Source organism: Fulvia fulva, chromosome 9, assembly GCF_020509005.1.
Source record: "Fulvia fulva chromosome 9, complete sequence".
Classification (NCBI taxonomy): Eukaryota; Fungi; Ascomycota; class Dothideomycetes; order Mycosphaerellales; family Mycosphaerellaceae; genus Fulvia; species Fulvia fulva.
Genome location: NC_063020.1, coordinates 846,829 through 863,975, shown reverse-complemented (window position 1 = coordinate 863,975; position 17,147 = coordinate 846,829). Strand labels below are relative to the sequence as shown.

The following is a 17,147-nucleotide window of genomic DNA, read 5'->3' as shown; positions in this document are numbered from 1 at the left end:
TTCGAGATGTTGACCACTATGGTCGCTTCCGAAAGCAAGAAATGCTTTACCTCCAGCGCTCACTTCCACCCAAGCAACAAATCTGGTCTTTAGTCGATTTCCACGAGTACAGCCTCATCTGGGTCCACAACACGTTGCATGGCCCGACTTTCCGTAAAGAAGTCGAGGCAGCATTAAAGCGGGGAAATGGCAGTATCTTATTTGACAACCACGATGTGAAGTGGTGCGGGTTGCTGTTCGCCGTCCTCACCGTAAGCTTGACGTGCTTGCCGGTCCATCCAGCCAAGGCATTGGGCTTCGATCCTGGCCGAAAGGCATACCTCAGCAAAAGATGGCATGAAGCAGCGATGGAATGCCTCGTTCTGGGAGGATATGCTTCAAAGCCGAGTGCTCATTCAGTTCAGACTATCCAAGTGCTCGCCTTCGCCTCACATATCCTGGGGTTGTCCAACCAACAATTTGTTATGTTTGGCACGTCCGTAAGGGTAGCGCAGACTCTGAGTTTGCACAGGGTATCATCGCGGGCAGACACGAATCCGAATGGTCCATCTGTCGAAGTCTCGATGGTGCGGGAAACGGGAACACGCATATGGTGGAATCTTGTGATCCAGGACTGGTTGGTATTTCGTCTCCCTGAGTCCGACTGGAGTGCTAATGAAGCGCTGCAGGTTCTCGCTATGTTCCACTGACATGTTCAGCATCCCACCTGGACAATTTCAAGTACCCAGACCACAGCCGTACGATAGCATCTGCCAGGAAGACGGCGCGCTTGTAGAGTACACCAACCATATTATCGACGTGGCAACTGTGATGGTGGACTTCCATGTGGCCACACTCGCCTGCCATTACAGCTCCCATTACCAGTAAGTCCTCAAACACGATGCCAGGTTACGACAGCTCGAGACGAAGCCAATTGCCCCGGCGAACAAAGCTTCAACATGGGCTACCGTGGGCGCGAAGTGTCTGTCGCGTCCGCACCTCCCACAATACCATCATACTACACCGAAAATACCTCGGCAGGAGCTTTCGCGATCCCTTCTACGCTTTCACCAGGTGGGCATCCATCGATGCCTCGAAGAAGATTATCCGAGAAACGCGCGCCGCGTCCAAGGACCCGAACAGACCCATCATATGGAATGACCAAGCACATCTCACTGGTGCCGGAGTGACGCTCTGTCTCGATGTGATGCATCGCGCACCAGGCGACTCAGAACTCACCGAGCACCGCGCCCTAGTCGACGAAGCAATGACCCTGCTCAGCAACAGCAAAGACAGCGTCCTCGCCTCTCGCGGCCACAAACTCCTCTCCTCAATGCTCAAGAAAAGCACCGCCGAATCCACGAGCAAAACCATGTCCGACGCATTCGGTTGCCCCGGAACCACCCTCGCGGACGCAAGCAAAGCCTGGCCCATCGAGAGCTCTAATAGCCTGCAAACAGTAGTCGAAAGCGCTGGTGAGCAGCCTCAAGCCTTCGCGACACCAGATAGTGAAGCTGACCTCGCTAAGACGAGGACCAATGCATCGCCAATAGATACCGTCGACATGACCCCCAGCTTCACCCTCGCCAACGTCGACGAAGTCCTAACCGACGCATCCTGGACCGAAACTTCCAGCCGAATACTTCCCCGACCAACTCGGCTTCGGGAACGCTCTGGACTTCAATGCCATTCACGACACATTGGGCCCATACTGAGAATCACCATCCCCACTTTCGAGATCTTGCAACAACGATAGGCCATCGGAACGATCATCGCATAATATCTTCCGATCAGAACCTAGTCACAATCGCTGTAAAGGGACAAAGGACCCCCTTGCATGATTGCATCCATGTGCCTGCCAATGCCAATGTCTTGTGCCGCAGAGCTTGTCTGAAACATCTAGTGACACAGCATGCAGCGTCGGGATGACCTCGCGTGGCTGATACGTCGATGAAGCACACAGCTCGTCGCACAGTGGCGACGACAATCGTCAACAGCCAGCAATCCGTCGTATAGACGCTGATGCGATTCGACGGGTCGAGACCACTGAGGACTGTGCAGTGACGACCGATCGGATGCCAAGATCAATGCTACATGTAACAGTCAACGAGCGTGGTCGAGTAGTAACGTCGCACAAACCGTACGAACGAAGTAACACGAGGTAGAGACCATGTCGGTATGGAAGTCAAATGAGACCAGGATACGAGATGAGACGTGATGAAGTGAAAAAGGTGCCGGTTAAAACTCGTCTTCCAGAGGCGTTGATTACATATTACAGCCGTAGCATTCCATCTCATGAGGGTATCTATGCTACGCCCCGACGCCAGAGGCTTGGCAGAAGCCGATAAAAACACCGCGCAAAACAATATATGAACTGCCGCAGTGTCCCAGCCTGTGTCATTAAGTGCTCACACAAGAGCATTATGCCTGAAAGTACAAGAAGACAACTGCTTGTGTCATGTCGTGTGATGAGTACATGTAGCCGTGGGTCTGGGAACCAAGAGATGAAGGACAGGTCCTGTCGTACCGTATGCCAACCATTGTCGCGAAGGCCTCAATGTGATCCGCTTAGAGGGCGGCAACGAGACCAGCGGCGGCCAGGAGGCCGGCAACACCGAAGGAAGCCTTGTTGGCAGCACCAGTGTAGCTAGGTGGGGCAGTGGTGTATGAACCTGGCAGAATGTTAGTGGATGACTCTGGCTGAGAAGGGCACAGGAATGCTTACCAGTGCCAGTTGGCTTGGTTGGGCTGTATGGAGTGGTGTTGTTGCCGTGGTATGGTGGGGGGACTGGGCCAGCTGGTGGCTGGTAGGGTGGCATCGATGGAGCTGGAGCTGGGTAGCTAGCTGGCATCGATGGAGCCATAACTGGGGTGGTTGGCTTGTACACTGGGGCACTGTTGGATCGTTAGTCAAATTCTGAGACGCCTCACAAAGTACAAGTGTACCAGGTAGAGCATGCGGTGACGACTGACGTGTAAGCTGGCTTGGTGACAGTGCATGGGCAGTTGGTGATGGTGAGGGTGGTGGCCTCGGTGACCTGAGAATCGCAGAGCGTTAGCAATCTGTAACAAGGTAGTCACTCGGCCACTGCCGCCGAGCTGACATGCGGCGAAAATGGCATCTTCTGGCCGCTTGGATGGACTCACGGTGTAGGTGGAAGCACCGTGGGTGATCATGGTTGGGCCTGAGCACATGTTAGTTCATCGTGTGGAAAGAAGGGTTGGAATGCATGTGTACCAGGGCAGTAAGTCTCGTACGAGGAGACGACCTCAGTCACGTAGCTTGGCTTCTGGTAGGAAGCGGTGGCGTTTGGCGCTGGGGTGTATGCTGGAGCAGAGTACACTGGAGCCTCGGGGGTGGTGTACGCTGGGGGAGCGTAGGCCGGAGGAGCTGGGGCCTCGTACTTTGGTGCCTCGTAGCTGTCCTTTGGCGGAGGAGCGTAGCTGGCGGTGGCAACAGCGGCACCGGCGAGGACGACGGCGATGAACTGCATCTTGATGGCTGAGATGGTTGTTGGTTGGTGATTAAGTATGGCTGGTGGTGGGTGTAAGTTGATGAGCTCTTCGTTCGCACGTTGGTGTGTTGTAAACGAGTGAAATCGGTAGAAAGACCGGAGTGGTTGATTGTCTGTGGAACGAGAGAGCTGTGAGGAAGGAAGCCAAAGCACAGCGGACGCAGCAAGCAGGCAGGCCTTTATGAACGGGCAGCACCTTCCTGTCTCCCTGCGCGGGTGTTCTTCATTCGGCGGCTGCCCAATCACGCTGCAGTCGCACTCCTGAGAACCTGAGCCAACCGTCGTGGCTTGCTCCAGACGGCCAAGCTTGACGCTTCTGCAAGGAACCCGCTGCGAGCGATCGGCTAAGGCCAAACCTTGACGCAGCTCAGCGCACGCACACGCGACCCGCACAGCGAACCATCGTGCGCTGTGAAAGGGGCAATAACTTATGTAGTATGTACCACCGGCCGAGTGCGATCGACGAACGCGACGCCGCCTGGGATGATGTCGCGGACGTGGTGATTCTGATTCTATTCTGCTGAGCAGCGCTGCCAGCCTGCCACAGTGCTGCTGCTCCGCCACCGACCTGGTCCTTGCTATTGGACGCTGAACCACAGGCCTTGATTAAATGCTGTTGATAGAGTGCGTGGTCCTTGGTGCATCGCTGCAAATCACGGCAACAACCAAAATCGCTCAGCCACTGCTGTTGCGGCACATCTCGTCGCTGATCTTGTCGTTGATGATGACTCTCCGTCTCGAGCGGTTGCTGATTGCTGAGGCTGATCTACCAATCGCGCTACGTTCAGCGCAATCTCCTGGCGATTCGATGCGTGTGTTGTGTCGGAATTTGCCTCACGCCGTTGCGGTAGGGTCGGTGGCGTTCATCACGCCTGAGATGAGGATCCTCTTCTTGATACACAAGAACCCCCGCGCCTGCGCAAAAGCCTCGCCGGCGATGCATTTCCACATGTGGCAGCTGTTTGAAATGTCATGCCGTCATCGGCGCATCGCCATCAAGCGAAATGAGCGTCGACGAGTTCCGCCCGTCCACAAAATCTCAACGCCTTGTTCGTTGGCGGAGTCTGTCTAAAAACATCTGGACAACAGACTAGCACCATCCTTGGCAATCTGCTGCAAGGGGGGCCTGCGGACCACCGTGCAGGGACTCCGCTGTCGAGATGAGTCTTTGCTTTGGTCGATCTGCAGTCTGTATCACTGATATTACCATGGAGCACGCCGCGGGACGCTGCAGACACATCACACTCCTACGCCGGACTTCGGCATCTTGTGAATCAGCCGCGACGACAGAAACATCTGTCCAGGACATGCCTCTGGAGCAAGATCGGGCTGTCACGTCGCAAACGTTCGAAAAGCTTGAGAGATCAGGAACATACTAACCAAGCATCACGCATCTCTACCGTAGCAATGCCTTCAAGGGACGCCTTTTCGACGGGTCATGCTGGTCTGGACAGATCGCACTGCCGCGACGGGAGCTGGCCGGATGGCATCCTTGTCTGAAGAAGCCATCATAATCCCAGCGTCCGCCTCCCCAACGCCAGTAGTACTTGGAAATGCAATGCGGAGACGGGTTTACCGTTGACGTGTCGTCTCGCACATGCCCAGAGCCCGGATTCCACGAAGGACTTCTCGATAACTTGTCTGAAACAACTCCCGAATCCAAGCACTGCATCGCCATCATTTCCAGTCCTTCTGATCATGTCAAGACGGCAAGCCCCAGCTGCAGAGGTCGCTCAATGTGCAGGGTAAACGGAGAGGCCCACACTGCAGTATCCACAACGAGGATTCGTCTTTTCGCCTTCCCCAGGTCCACATCGAAGGATGTGAGGAACGTGCAACTGGAAACGCATGGCTCCCTCCCGCGGCTGTCTGCGACCACCGCGGTTTCTGTTCGTGTCTTCGCGACCACGACAGTCGCTGCCCGACGGCGATCCCAACGGTGTGAATCGCAGGAGCTGTAGCTGGAGCAGCATCGCATGGGGATTAATGCATGGTCGCGTGATACATGTGCTGACATGACAGCTCTGTCCAGCCACCGAAAACACAACAGATCCCCTCCCGCTGCAAGCCACACGCCACGAGGATGCAGTGTCACACAAATGTACTGTTCGACCGCGATCGCTGAAGGAGTATTCTTCGGATGATGCATACCGTCGAATCCGCTCGCGATGCGGGTAGCACCTCCGACGGCATCACATATTCACCGGAGTATTGGGAGCAGGACGCATGGTCCCCGGCGATCTCGTGCTCTCAGACGGCGATGAGCATGTCTGTCATGATCATTGGGAAGAGACTCGAGGATAAGCATGGAGAATGCAAGAAGAGTAGTCATAACGTAACACGAAGATCGTCCAAGTCAAGAGGCCTTGCTTTCTCGCGTCCACAGGTAGCAGATCAACACGTTAACTTCGAATGCATGTTCACCAGACGAGACTATGTGGTAGTCTGGAGAGAGCTAGCAGCCACGTGCCTGGAAAAGCTGTAGATTGATGGATGATGCTGAAGCGTAAGTATTAGTTTTCTCCTTGCTGACGTTGACTACCAGCGTTGCCATCGTAACCCACTGGCGCGACATGGCCCAGCAGACAAGCATGAGATATTCGTACGGCAGAGTTGAGGAACTGGATCCATCAATACGCCCTGCGAGAACGACGTGTACAGCGATCAAGATGCTTCGTTACTCCAGCACTGTCGAATGCAGCGCAAGCTTCCCAAACGCAGACCTTGAATCTTCACCCACCATCACTTCAACAAACGAAGGATTCACTTGGTTGCAATTCCAGACGGTCGCGATGGGTTCTTGGGCGGCCACTGACTGTTACAGACCTAAGGCTGGCGGAAGGGGGCAGGAATCTGTCTGAACAGATCTTCGTCTCGAGCATCCCGGCTGGATATAGATGCTTTCTCGGCGACCGCATCAGCACAGCCAGCGAGAAGGCTCGTGAGGGAGAGGAGCCATCCAGTCGCGTCAGGCGGGTAATTATTAGCTGGCCAGCCAAATGCGACCAAACTTGTACCACAGCAATCCAGATTCGTCGTCTACCTATGACCTCGATCTTGGCGATGAGGACTTGAGATTTGTGAGCTTGTCGGCGCTTCATACAGTGATGAAGAAATAAACCCCCGAGCCGCGAGAGACCACAGTTGGACGATCTGGTCGCGCCTATCTCACCTTGGTCCGGCCGGCAGAGCGCCAAGCTCCTGTCGGTATTGCGCAGGCTGAAACCAGGCGTCGAAGGTGAGTCCGGTCTCCACGGCGCTGAAGGTTACTTCACTGAAAGCCAGATGTGACCAATGTAAGTGGCTGGGACGTTCTGGTCTTGCTCAGCCAGCGCTTGGTTGTGTTAGACCCACTCATAGAGACCACACTATCATATGCACCGGATTGGAACATAAGGTGCACGGACGAGGAGCGCGGAGCTGGAAATGGAACACACATAGCAGTGACGGGCTTTGGAGACTATTGGGGGGATTGGTGTCACGGTCGTATATCAGGAACTCGTGGAGGACTGGATGTACTGCCTCTCGACCAGCACCTTCCAGCCGTTTGTTGGCGGATCTCACGCTAGCATCTCGAAGCCGCCACCCTTGTCCAAGGCACTCGCGGCTTCCTTGTCGGCTTCTTGACAGCTCCGACGTCAACACAACAACACAGACAGCTTCACTTCTAGTGACAGCTCGCCGACAACTCAATTGATTGCTTGTTGTATTGCTCCATCCTTGCTACCGACCACGACTCGAGCTACGGCCACCGACTCGCAGCTTCTCCAACGTACCACCGCATCCAGCTTGCTCATCAACAGACAACACAGCTACACAAAACCCCCTCAGCGTACCACCCAACCACATCATTGCTCCTCGCGATACCAGGGTCATGGCCAATACACGGTCTCGAGCCCAACGCCAGGCGCCTCCAAGCAAGAAGCGCAAGCTCAACCCATCTGCACCAGCTTCCACTCATAACATGCGCACACGCACTCGAGCGAAGATCTTCCGCTTCACGGACTTGCCCGCAGAGATCCGACACCTTGTCTATGAGAAGGCGTATGCCGCTGACGCGCCTACGCCGCTCGAAACCATCCGCCTCCCACAGAGCATCAAGGTTCCTGGCATCTTCAGCGAAGCACTGTCCTTCTTCTTCGAGAACACGCCGATCGTCGTCGATGTCCGTAGCAACTGGTGTGTCCGTTATCGACACCGCCACCATGTACGTCCTCCTTCCATCTCCAGCTCAACAGCAGTTGCTGAGCCATTCATACGTGCTGTCAGGATGTATAGCTAACAATCTTACGCCAGGCTGGACACGAGCGATGGTCGACCACCGGAAAGATCACGCTGCCCAAGTTAGCGACTACAGGCACCATCCCCGACGAGGTCATGCGCTTCCGAGAGGTGGTCTTCGAGGTCACTTGCTGTTGCTGCGATATCAGCAAAGTCATTGCAAGGGTGAAGGTGAAGGTAGGACACTTCGACGGTGGCGTGCAGACGGCGCAGTTGGTGGAGACAGATCTGGTCCCTGGTCCGGCACAGAGCAACGAGAAGATTCGCAACAGCCTTGAGATGATGTTTGACAACGTGAGAAAGACGTTGGAAGTGGTCAGTCGCCAGGAAGGCTTCAATGGAATGAAGCTCGCAGACCTCCAACGCTTGGCCCGCTTGTTCAGGGACACCTTCAAGGACGAGAACGAGCATGATGAAGAAGATGACTAGTCGTCGGGCTGGCTTTAATGGGTCTGCGTTGCTCGACCTCAAGCATTTGACTCGCTTGCTCGTAGATTACATTGAGGATGACAGTGAGCATATCTTGGTGCGGAGGCTGTGGCATTGTGATTGGAGCGAGCGGACGAAGTACCTTGTCGGTTGTGGCAAGCACTGTCAATATGTCTTGATACACTAATAGGCTTGATGGTGGCCAACGCCACTTAGATTACTGCCGCACATCATTGACACGCTCCATCCGCCTCTGCTATCGTTGGAAGGAAACCGCCAACTTCTTTCACGCCTACACGTCCCTCACTCCAAGCAACAGGCGTAGTGTGCCTCGCCGTCTGGTTTCGGTTGACGATCTATGCGTCGAACCACACATGGAGGACAACTACATGATTGTCGATGTTCGACAGCCCCGGGCGACATTCTTCTTCCGATGACCTACTTGGTGAGCAAGCCGTTGCTCTGGTTCTCCATGCCCAGTCTATGTGGATCTGGTAGCCGACATCCCTGCCGGGCTGAAGGGCCGGACGAGCCGGGTGTCACTTCAACTTTCACTTCATCTGGTTTGATACTGGATGGCTTCATCTCTTGCATACTCCTCATCAACGAAACCGCACCACTCTGGTTTGTTACATATCCTATCTGTATGATAAGTCATATGAACAGGACGACGTCTCTGGCACAATAGAGCTACGTAACAAGTTGGTTCCTGCCAAGATGCACAGTTCCGAGGGAACAAGAAGCAAAGGATTGGGATGCATTTATATAGTGGATCAGTTCTGCTTTGCGTGACCTCAGACGTCACTATTATGGCGCTGCTGTACTGCTGTGCCTCATAACAAAGAAGGAACCGACCTCATATAACAATAACTTGCAGCGGCATTTCACGTGGGGAGACATTCCAGCTGCATCTGTTTGCAGCATAAAATACCTTGACAGAAAATTTATAGGTCCGCACTACGATCTCAGAAAGTCACTTCAACCACAATCAACATGCTAAACACCATCCTCCTCCTCGCCCTGGCAGCCTCCTCCTTCGCCCAAACCACCACCACCGCCGCGAGCTCAGCTCCACCAACCCCAACCCTACCTCCAACCCCATCCAACACCACAGCAATAACCGGCATCTTCCTCCTAGACGGCACCACCCCAATCCCAGGCTTTACCCCCTCCCTCCTCTGCGCCGACCCCACCGCCACAACCTTCATCCTCGCCTGCGCCAGCACTTCCCCAGCTGCCAACACAATCTGCGCAACCGATTCCCAAGTCCAAATCACCGTAACCGCACGCCCGACCAACTACGACCTCGCTTACTCAACAGTCGTCCGGCAAGGTTCCGGCGTTGTGACGCAGAGCTGTGATTTCGGGGGTCCGAGTAAGGTGGCTACGCAGGCGGTGTGCTCGGCGTCGGGGTATGTAGCTGTAAGGGGGAGGACGATTACGTTGTTGTCGACGGTGGAGACGATGACGATTGCGAGCTCTGCGCCGACTTTCTCGATTCCGGTTACGGCTGGTGCGGTGCGGACGGAGGCCTGTTCTGCGAGACCGACACCTACCACTTCTTCAACGTGGTCGCCGCTGCCGCAGGCGACGACGGGCAATATGGTGGCTAATGCGGCTTCGGATGGAGTTGTGAAGGAGGTGTATAAGGTGTTGGTTCCGGTTGGTGTTGCGGCGTTGGCATATGCTGTGTAGAACGCGCCACGTCAATGCTCGTTATGGCTGCGGAGTGTCAAGCGGTGGTTGTCTTATGATTAATGCATATCTCTGTGCCACTGTGAAGCCGTGTCTTGGTCTGAAGGACTTACAGCATGTGTACAGAATCATCACTGGAATATTGGACACCAGGAATAAAAGTCATGCTGCTATGTTTCCGTCGCAGCACCCAAGGGATGGGTAAGCTGTGTTTAGAGGAGTGTGTGTTGTGCCCATAGCCTCTCTCACTGCAGCCATAGATTTTTGGCGCCACAACGCGACCAAATCTTGCGCCTCTGCTTGAATAGGACAAAGGACTCGCCAATGCCATGGCCATTGCTTGTAGAATGGTATCAGCGTGACGCGCCCTGTGGCGGGAGATGCTGCACATTATCAACAGCACGATACAGTAGACAAATACTTTCACTGAAACTCGGTAACTTTCCATTGCGCGTATAGAGGTCCATCTCTAGCTCAGCGCATTCTTCCGTGCAGCTGTTGTGCACATCATTTGTTCCCATACGCCTTTGCAATGCGTCATAGTATCATCTGTCCAGGCCTCCATTCTAGCAGGCTCCCCAGAAGCTCATCAAAAGTAGAGTCGAACAAGTAGTCGAGTAGCCAATGTTTTGTGGACACAGCAAAGCCAAGCAAGCTCAAGACAGCCAACGCCAAATGGTAGAGTACCAAGGAGTTGGAACGTCCTTCTCGCTTGCATCACTCTTTGCCGCATCCGCGCATTCCTAGCAGGTGAAAGGCCGCTTCTCGAGAAGTGGGTTCGAATCGAGGTAGACCTGGATGTCGCCAGAGGTTGCAGAAATGGAAGTTTGGCCACTCGCTGATTCCATCTTAGAAGCTGAGTCGTCGTCGGCAGCACCGCTGATGCCGCTGTCGTGTCTGATTGGTCGGAGGTATTTCGCAGGAGATCCAGGGAAAGATTTATTGCTACAGAGGACATTAGTACCAGCAATTGGAAGGGTGAGGCTGTATTACATTTCGTAAAATGAAAATGGAAAGGGATATCGTATGGTAGATCTCTGTGATGTGTTAGCGTATCCTGACCAATTTCAAGGGAAGTGGGCGACCAGCACGACACCGTCAGACACGTCCAGCATGTCTCACGATGCGATAGGTACCAATTTGCCTACCACCGCATTATCTCATTGTAAATCAGTTTCTTCAGCTGCTCCTTGGACAGGTTGTCCTTGTTCTTGTCGAAATCGAAGAACTCTTCCGGAATTGGATCCGCTGTCGGCTCGTCTTCTGGGTCGTGGTATGGTTCGAGGTATGGGTGCTTGAGAGCGTCCTCAACGCTGATGCGCTTCACCGGGTTGAAAGCCAAAAGTCGCTCGAGCAAGTCGAGCGCCAAGTCCGAGGTCTTCGGGAACATGACCTTCCACGGAATCTTCTTCTTGAAAGGCAGACTCCGAATGTACTCCCTAGCCCGACGAGACTTGATGCCGTAGTAGTCCTCCATGGTTGGGGTGCCGAGAACATCGAGGATGAGGGTGAGTTGATGATGGTAATCCTTGCCAGGGAAGAGAGGCTTGCCGCTGAGCATCTCTGCCAGAATGCAGCCGACTGACCACACGTCAATGGCCTTGGTGTACTCCTTGAACGTGAGCATGATCTCGGGTGCGCGGTACCAACGAGTCGCCACGTATTCGGTCATGAAACCTTGGTTGTCCTCCGTGCTCGCTGCTGAACGCGCGAGGCCAAAGTCGCACACCTTCAGATCACAGTTAGCGTTGAGAAGGAGGTTCGATGGCTTCAGGTCGCGGTGGAGAACGTTCGCGGAATGCATGGCTTTGAGCGCACGCAGAGTCTGGTAGATGAAGTACTGGCAGTGGTCGTCGGACAGCTCCTGGGTGCGAATGACACGATGCATGTCTGTCTCCATGAGCTCTTGGATGAGGTAGACCTCGGTGAAGCTATCGTAGTTGCGAGGCTTCTGGATGTCGAGAATCGAGATGATGTTCTCGTGGTTGAAGTACCGCAAAAGCTTCATCTCTCGGAGTGTCCGCAAGCAGAACATGGAGTGGTCGAATGGTGTGATCTTCTTGATGGCGACCTTTTGTCCTGACGGCTTGTGAAGCGCCGAGCAGACGACTCCGTATGCGCCCTCTCCAACCACATCTTGAATGTCGTACTGTTCGGATACGTTGAAGCTGATCTTGCGCGAGCCTCCCTGTGAAGGTGGTGCTCGAGACATGGTTGCGGTCTTGTAAGGTCGTTCCTGTGATGGCCGATTCGATGTGCCCAGCAGCTGTGGGAGGAAGTCGCGGTGCTGCTTGAAGCTGAAGTCGAGGCAGGCGCGATCGAGAGGGGGTGATCAGAAGCTCAGCCAATTCGTGTCGGGTGAACTGCTTGCTTGCGTGCGAGGAGGTGATTCTGCTGTGGTGACACAAAGTCAGCGCCAATCTCCGAATCCGTCAATGGGCACCGTGTAGCACAATGCCAATCGCCGTCGCTTTCTCTGGGATGTGGTCCACCGCCACGTGCTCCCCATGCACAAGGTCACCGCATTTGGCAACTTATTTGTGATGGCTGGCCTGGCTGCGACGGCCGCGTGTGGTGGTGTTTCTCTGACCACGTACCTCCTGTCTCTCCTCTCCGTGCTCGTCAATTCGTTGTGATGGCGAAGAAAGCTATTTCAAGCAGCTGTTCAAGCTTTGTATGCCTCGTGTTCGACACCGCTATCCCCAGGATGACGTTGTTGGGTGGTGTCGGGGGTGGTGGAGAGGTGGCAATTCTGTTCGAGCTGGAAGGTGGATACAATGGTCAGCGACTCAGGCACGTCCGATTGCGGCAGTGAACAGACGATGCAGCAGCAACGGGAAGTCTGACGCCGCGACCTATATCACTCGACACTGCTGGTAGGTTCTACTTACTTCCTCTCTAGCCACGTTGAGCACGGTCAAGGGTGTCCACGTCGTAGCCGCTATAGCAGTCCGTTGCTTTGAGCTACCGCGCGCTCGTCGAAGACGTTGGTTCTCGATAGGCGCCGCAAGGTAATCTCTCGGTCTTCACACTCTCCTCTGGACTAGAGAGATGTTGTTTCGGACGGGAAGGCGCGTTGAAACAGAAAGCTGCCCACGCTGCCAATGAGGGACCCACCAATTGCAATGCGGGGCTGATCTTTGGACATCACATATTTCTCGTTGGGCGCTTAGAACTGCTCCTACTCGTCCACACATTGTAGCGAGGCGCTCGGCGGGAGTCGTTGGGCTGAGACAATCACTGCACCATACGAGCGGATACTGGATGGTCCCGTCGCCTCGCCAGCCTGAGAGGACCAGCTGTTTCAGAGCAGCACAGTCAGCACTTCAGGGGCAACAGGCACAAGCTGCATCATGCAGGCCACGGAAATGCGACCACGTCTCGGACCATGCGGCCGGTACCGCACGACGTCTCAACAGCATGGACGACATTCTTACAACAGAGAGGTCGTGGGAGACAGGCTCTGGTTCAAAGACGTTCAGCCTACACCAGTACAAGGTCGACAATTGTGAGAGAGTCGCGTGCTGAAGTGCCGGAACATCATGATTCAACGGCGACCGTGGACAGCTATCACTCTATATCGTAGTGACCATGCGCCGGCGAATGAATTGAGAAAACTTGTGCACGATGGCTTCTGTCTGACGCGTCTACGTCGACACACAGCCTCTTGATTCGGCAATAACATGCTTCAGTCGCACAGAGCTCCGCAACGACGCCGAAATCTATCGTTCTGTATACCTTTGGCCTTGCTCTTCCCGTTGATCTATGCTACAATGACACTTTTGTACAGGGCTACTAGCACTCCGGTCATGCTGCTCTACCATGTGGAGGGAACTTTCGGATAGTCCTTGGATGAGATTCCAAGATCTTCGAAGATTGTGTCATCACCTGTCTCGAAGTCAGTCAAATCTTCATGGAGGTCTGGAGGCTGCTGGAGGCACATCTGTCGACGTTTTGCGCGAAAATCAGTCACTCACCTTTCAGGGCATCGATTCGGTGCTCATCCTCTTTCTCAAGCTGCTCGAGCTCCTCTTTTGGTACGTTCTTGTCGTCTTTCTGCTGGTCCTCGGCTTTTGGCTCAAGCGCTTTGTCCTTGCCGTCGTCAAAGCTCTCGCCAATAAGCAGGAATGCAGCGTTATCGTAATCCAAATGCGCCGGCCGTGCAGGCAGCCACGCAAGACTCCCGAACTCTTCCAAGATCTCTTTCGGATACTCCGCCGTCGCGGGCAACGCATATGATGGAGCACCACCCTCAGGATTCTTCATGGAGATCACGAAGCTGCCTTTCTCGGCAATGCCAACGTCCTTCTGCACGTCTCCAAGCTCTTGCGGGATCGTGAGTTGATAGGCAAGATGAGTAGTGGTACGGCCTTCACCACTCGAAACGAGAGCATAAACTCCCTCGCCCAAGGAAGTGACCTCGGGCGTGTGTCTGGTGCCGGTGGTCTTGGTGCTGTAGGTGGAGCCTTGGAAGAACGTCTCCTTGAGGTCGTCCATACTCGCCTTCGCCTTCTCCACGAATGCCATGAACTTGTCTGCACCGCTTTTCGGCCACACTTTCTTTGGCAAGGCAATTAGACGGTTATTGCCAACATCTTGAATTGCACCCTCGCCGAGCTTGCCACCGGGCGGTAGTGGCCTCAGCACGAAGAAGCTGCGCTGAAGATCGGACACGCTATTAGGATCCTGCAACGAACATTAGCCATGGCCACAGGGTACTACCTCGCGAGCCAGCACATGCTACCAGTGGCTCAGAAGTGGGCTCGGCTCGAGGGTTGAGTGTTGCACGACGCGCTCTGCATACCTCAACTCCAACCCTACCCCGTGTGAAGAAGTAGATTATACCCTTCTCCATGATATTTGACGGCTGTGCCTTCTCCCGCTCCTTGTCCTCCTCCACAGCAGTGCCTTCCGCATTGCCATTGGTATCGTTCTTGCTCTCTTCAGGCTTGCTAGTCGTGCCTTCCTCGTTCTCATCAGCCTTGACTTGGTCCAGGGTATTGTCCTTCGCGCATTCCTTGAGGGGCGCTTCGTCCTCTTTTGTGGCAGTCGTATTGGCCTCGACTTCCTTCATGTCCTCATCCTCCACATCGGCGTCGATAAGATCCTCATCGTTGGAAGGAGCGACTGTTTCCTCGAGCGTCTTCTGTCCTTTTGCGGGTCGACCTTTGCTCTTGCCTTCGGGGCTGCTGGCGGTCGCCTTTCGCTTCGTGCCTGCCTTTTCTGGCGTATTGTTTGCTGATGATCGCGTGCCTGCCATTGTGTGTGATTGAAGCTATAGACGAGGGTTAAGGAGAGGCTGGAGCGGTAGAAGAGGAGATTTGAGAACAGGGAGATCGATCTAGATGAAGGAGGGATCGATCTCGTTGAGAACGATGAGCCTTACATGTTCGCAGCCTATATCACATCGCGTTACATTTGGTATGAGTGATGTCACAGTGTCGCGTGGGAAGGACGTATTTCATCGCGTCGCAGGCATGCTAGCACGATCACGTGCGAACTCAAATATTCGACAACGTTCGTGCAACTGTTGCCCTTGCACCCATCCATCATCAATGCATCTCAGCCTGCGGCCCTGGGCAACAGCGCTGCATACCAGTGCCCGACTTGCACGGCCATCGGCAACTCGATCATACGCCCAATGTAGAGTCAAATCTTCGAGCAGCAAGGAGCAGCCACAACAAAACATCACAGGCTCGCAGTCCGACACTGACTGTACGAATACCCATGACAACAAGCGTTTCTATGACTATTACCTCAAGAAGTTCCCACTGAAGTCTCGGCCCGTACACTTCGCTACCTGGGCGACAGTCCTTGTGCCCTCTTCCAGAACGTCAGCAGAGATCCTTGAGGTGCTGCAAACACCTTCCACTCAGTTCGAGGATGTCACCAAAGCTCTCTAAGATTTTCGCCTCCGCAGGTGTTTTCGGGAAGCAGCAGGAACCTTACATTCAAGCAAAGCCTGGAACGCATGCCCTGAAGTGGTTCCTGGACTCGGCTGGCTACAGGAATCACGACTTGACATTGCATACACGGTTCACCAGGGCTCTCGTTCACTGCCTCATCGGTGAAAGTGCCAGCGACTCGGTATTGGAGTGGCTATCGAAATTCTCCCAGACGTCGCTCTCAAACGAGAGTGAGTGCTGGCCAGTGGGAGGGCCAGATAGCGTTGCATATGCTAGACTCTACGGCGTATTGGTCGCCTGACCAATTGTATGGGTTGGACGCTGCAGTGCAGCGTTTTCGCGCGGTTATCGGCGCTTCTCGGCCAATCAAACGCACGCAGCCGCGCGGTATCCCCTTGACACCGGCTGGGGTTTGGCTCCTAAAGCATCAGGCAGGAACCAATATTCGGTTGTCTGGACCAAACTTCCGGTACTTGATGACAAGCTTGCCGACCTTCTTACGGAGCGCCAATCCACGAGCCTTCCATGAAGCCGCTCTGATGTTACAACATCCTGAGACCCCCGATGGTCTACCAACCTGGAAATTTCTCCATGAGTACAGCGCAATGTCGCCTGGCCCCTCGCCCTTCGTCCAGAACATGCTCCGTGATCGAGATCCTCGATCATTTGTAGCATTCTTGCCGACCGTGAGGGCTGCTCGGCTGTTACACCGTGCCGGCGCACAAGACAAGGCCAGATGGCTCCTTGAATTCGGACGACAGCACCTACCCTCATTGTTCGCAATGCAACGAATGCCATTACCGAAAGCATATTACCAGTCTCGCCTGACTGGGCCACATCGGCGGGATTCCGCCAGCAAGGAAGACAATTCGCGTGCAGAGACGGCAGACCGCGCTCAGGCATAAGTAATGCATGATGTCATCGAGGCACAGAGAAAGGTCTCAAGAACGCAGCCAGTCGTGGATGCCCATCCGGATGGATCTACTCCAGGCACCTGCGACTCTGAACTGTGGTCGAGACGGAACACGTATCTCGCTCATGCTTCGCGAGCAATTGCTATGCTCAGACCCAGCGACTAGTTCATATTCGCTTCTTTATGCTGGAGGCCATGTCTTACCGCGAGGCATCAACCAATTTTCTCGCGGCTTGGGCGCAATGGCCGCGGGTGGTTCGCCAGGGCAACGGTGGTACAACTTGATCAAAGGCAACTTTCGGATGCAGTGTATCGATTACTGATGCTAGGGCAAGGACTGCTAGTAGCAAAACGGCATACGTGACAGTGGCGCTTTCCGTAGCAGTTGACACACAACAGCCGAGGAGCATAATGGACGCATATTGAGAA

At 54.4% G+C, this 17,147-nt stretch overlaps 6 protein-coding genes across 6 annotated transcripts; 3 read left to right on the top strand and 3 right to left on the bottom strand.

Moving 5' to 3' along the window:
* Positions 1-880: 880 nt before the first annotated feature.
* On the top strand, positions 881-1,735 carry CLAFUR5_09030 (uncharacterized protein; the record flags this gene model as incomplete). The annotated part of the gene is made up of 1 exon (XM_047908178.1): positions 881-1,735. One exon carries the CDS (start codon positions 881-883, stop codon positions 1,733-1,735), a length of 855 nt encoding a protein of 284 aa, XP_047766649.1.
* An 812-nt stretch (positions 1,736-2,547) lies between these two features.
* Positions 2,548-3,473, bottom strand: CLAFUR5_09029 (Clock-controlled protein 6; the record flags this gene model as incomplete). The annotated part of the gene is made up of 5 exons (XM_047908177.1): positions 2,548-2,651; positions 2,705-2,874; positions 2,926-3,017; positions 3,127-3,164; positions 3,218-3,473. 5 exons carry the CDS (start codon positions 3,471-3,473, stop codon positions 2,548-2,550), a joined length of 660 nt encoding a protein of 219 aa, XP_047766182.1.
* A 3,895-nt stretch (positions 3,474-7,368) lies between these two features.
* CLAFUR5_09028 (uncharacterized protein) lies at positions 7,369-8,204 on the top strand (the record flags this gene model as incomplete). Its single annotated transcript, XM_047908176.1, has 2 exons — positions 7,369-7,701; positions 7,791-8,204. 2 exons carry the CDS (start codon positions 7,369-7,371, stop codon positions 8,202-8,204), a joined length of 747 nt encoding a protein of 248 aa, XP_047766183.1.
* Positions 8,205-9,197: 993 nt separating this feature from the next.
* Positions 9,198-9,899, top strand: CLAFUR5_09027 (uncharacterized protein; the record flags this gene model as incomplete). Its single annotated transcript, XM_047908175.1, has 1 exon — positions 9,198-9,899. One exon carries the CDS (start codon positions 9,198-9,200, stop codon positions 9,897-9,899), a length of 702 nt encoding a protein of 233 aa, XP_047766173.1.
* Positions 9,900-10,642: 743 nt separating this feature from the next.
* CLAFUR5_09026 (Mitogen-activated protein kinase) lies at positions 10,643-12,111 on the bottom strand (the record flags this gene model as incomplete). The annotated part of the gene is made up of 2 exons (XM_047908174.1): positions 10,643-10,844; positions 11,048-12,111. The coding sequence occupies 2 exons, from the start codon at positions 12,109-12,111 to the stop codon at positions 10,643-10,645; spliced, it is 1,266 nt and encodes a 421-aa protein (XP_047766174.1).
* A 1,605-nt stretch (positions 12,112-13,716) lies between these two features.
* Positions 13,717-15,159, bottom strand: CLAFUR5_09025 (uncharacterized protein; the record flags this gene model as incomplete). The annotated part of the gene is made up of 3 exons (XM_047908173.1): positions 13,717-13,787; positions 13,877-14,585; positions 14,704-15,159. The coding sequence occupies 3 exons, from the start codon at positions 15,157-15,159 to the stop codon at positions 13,717-13,719; spliced, it is 1,236 nt and encodes a 411-aa protein (XP_047766175.1).
* Between the last annotated feature and the right edge of the window lie 1,988 nt (positions 15,160-17,147).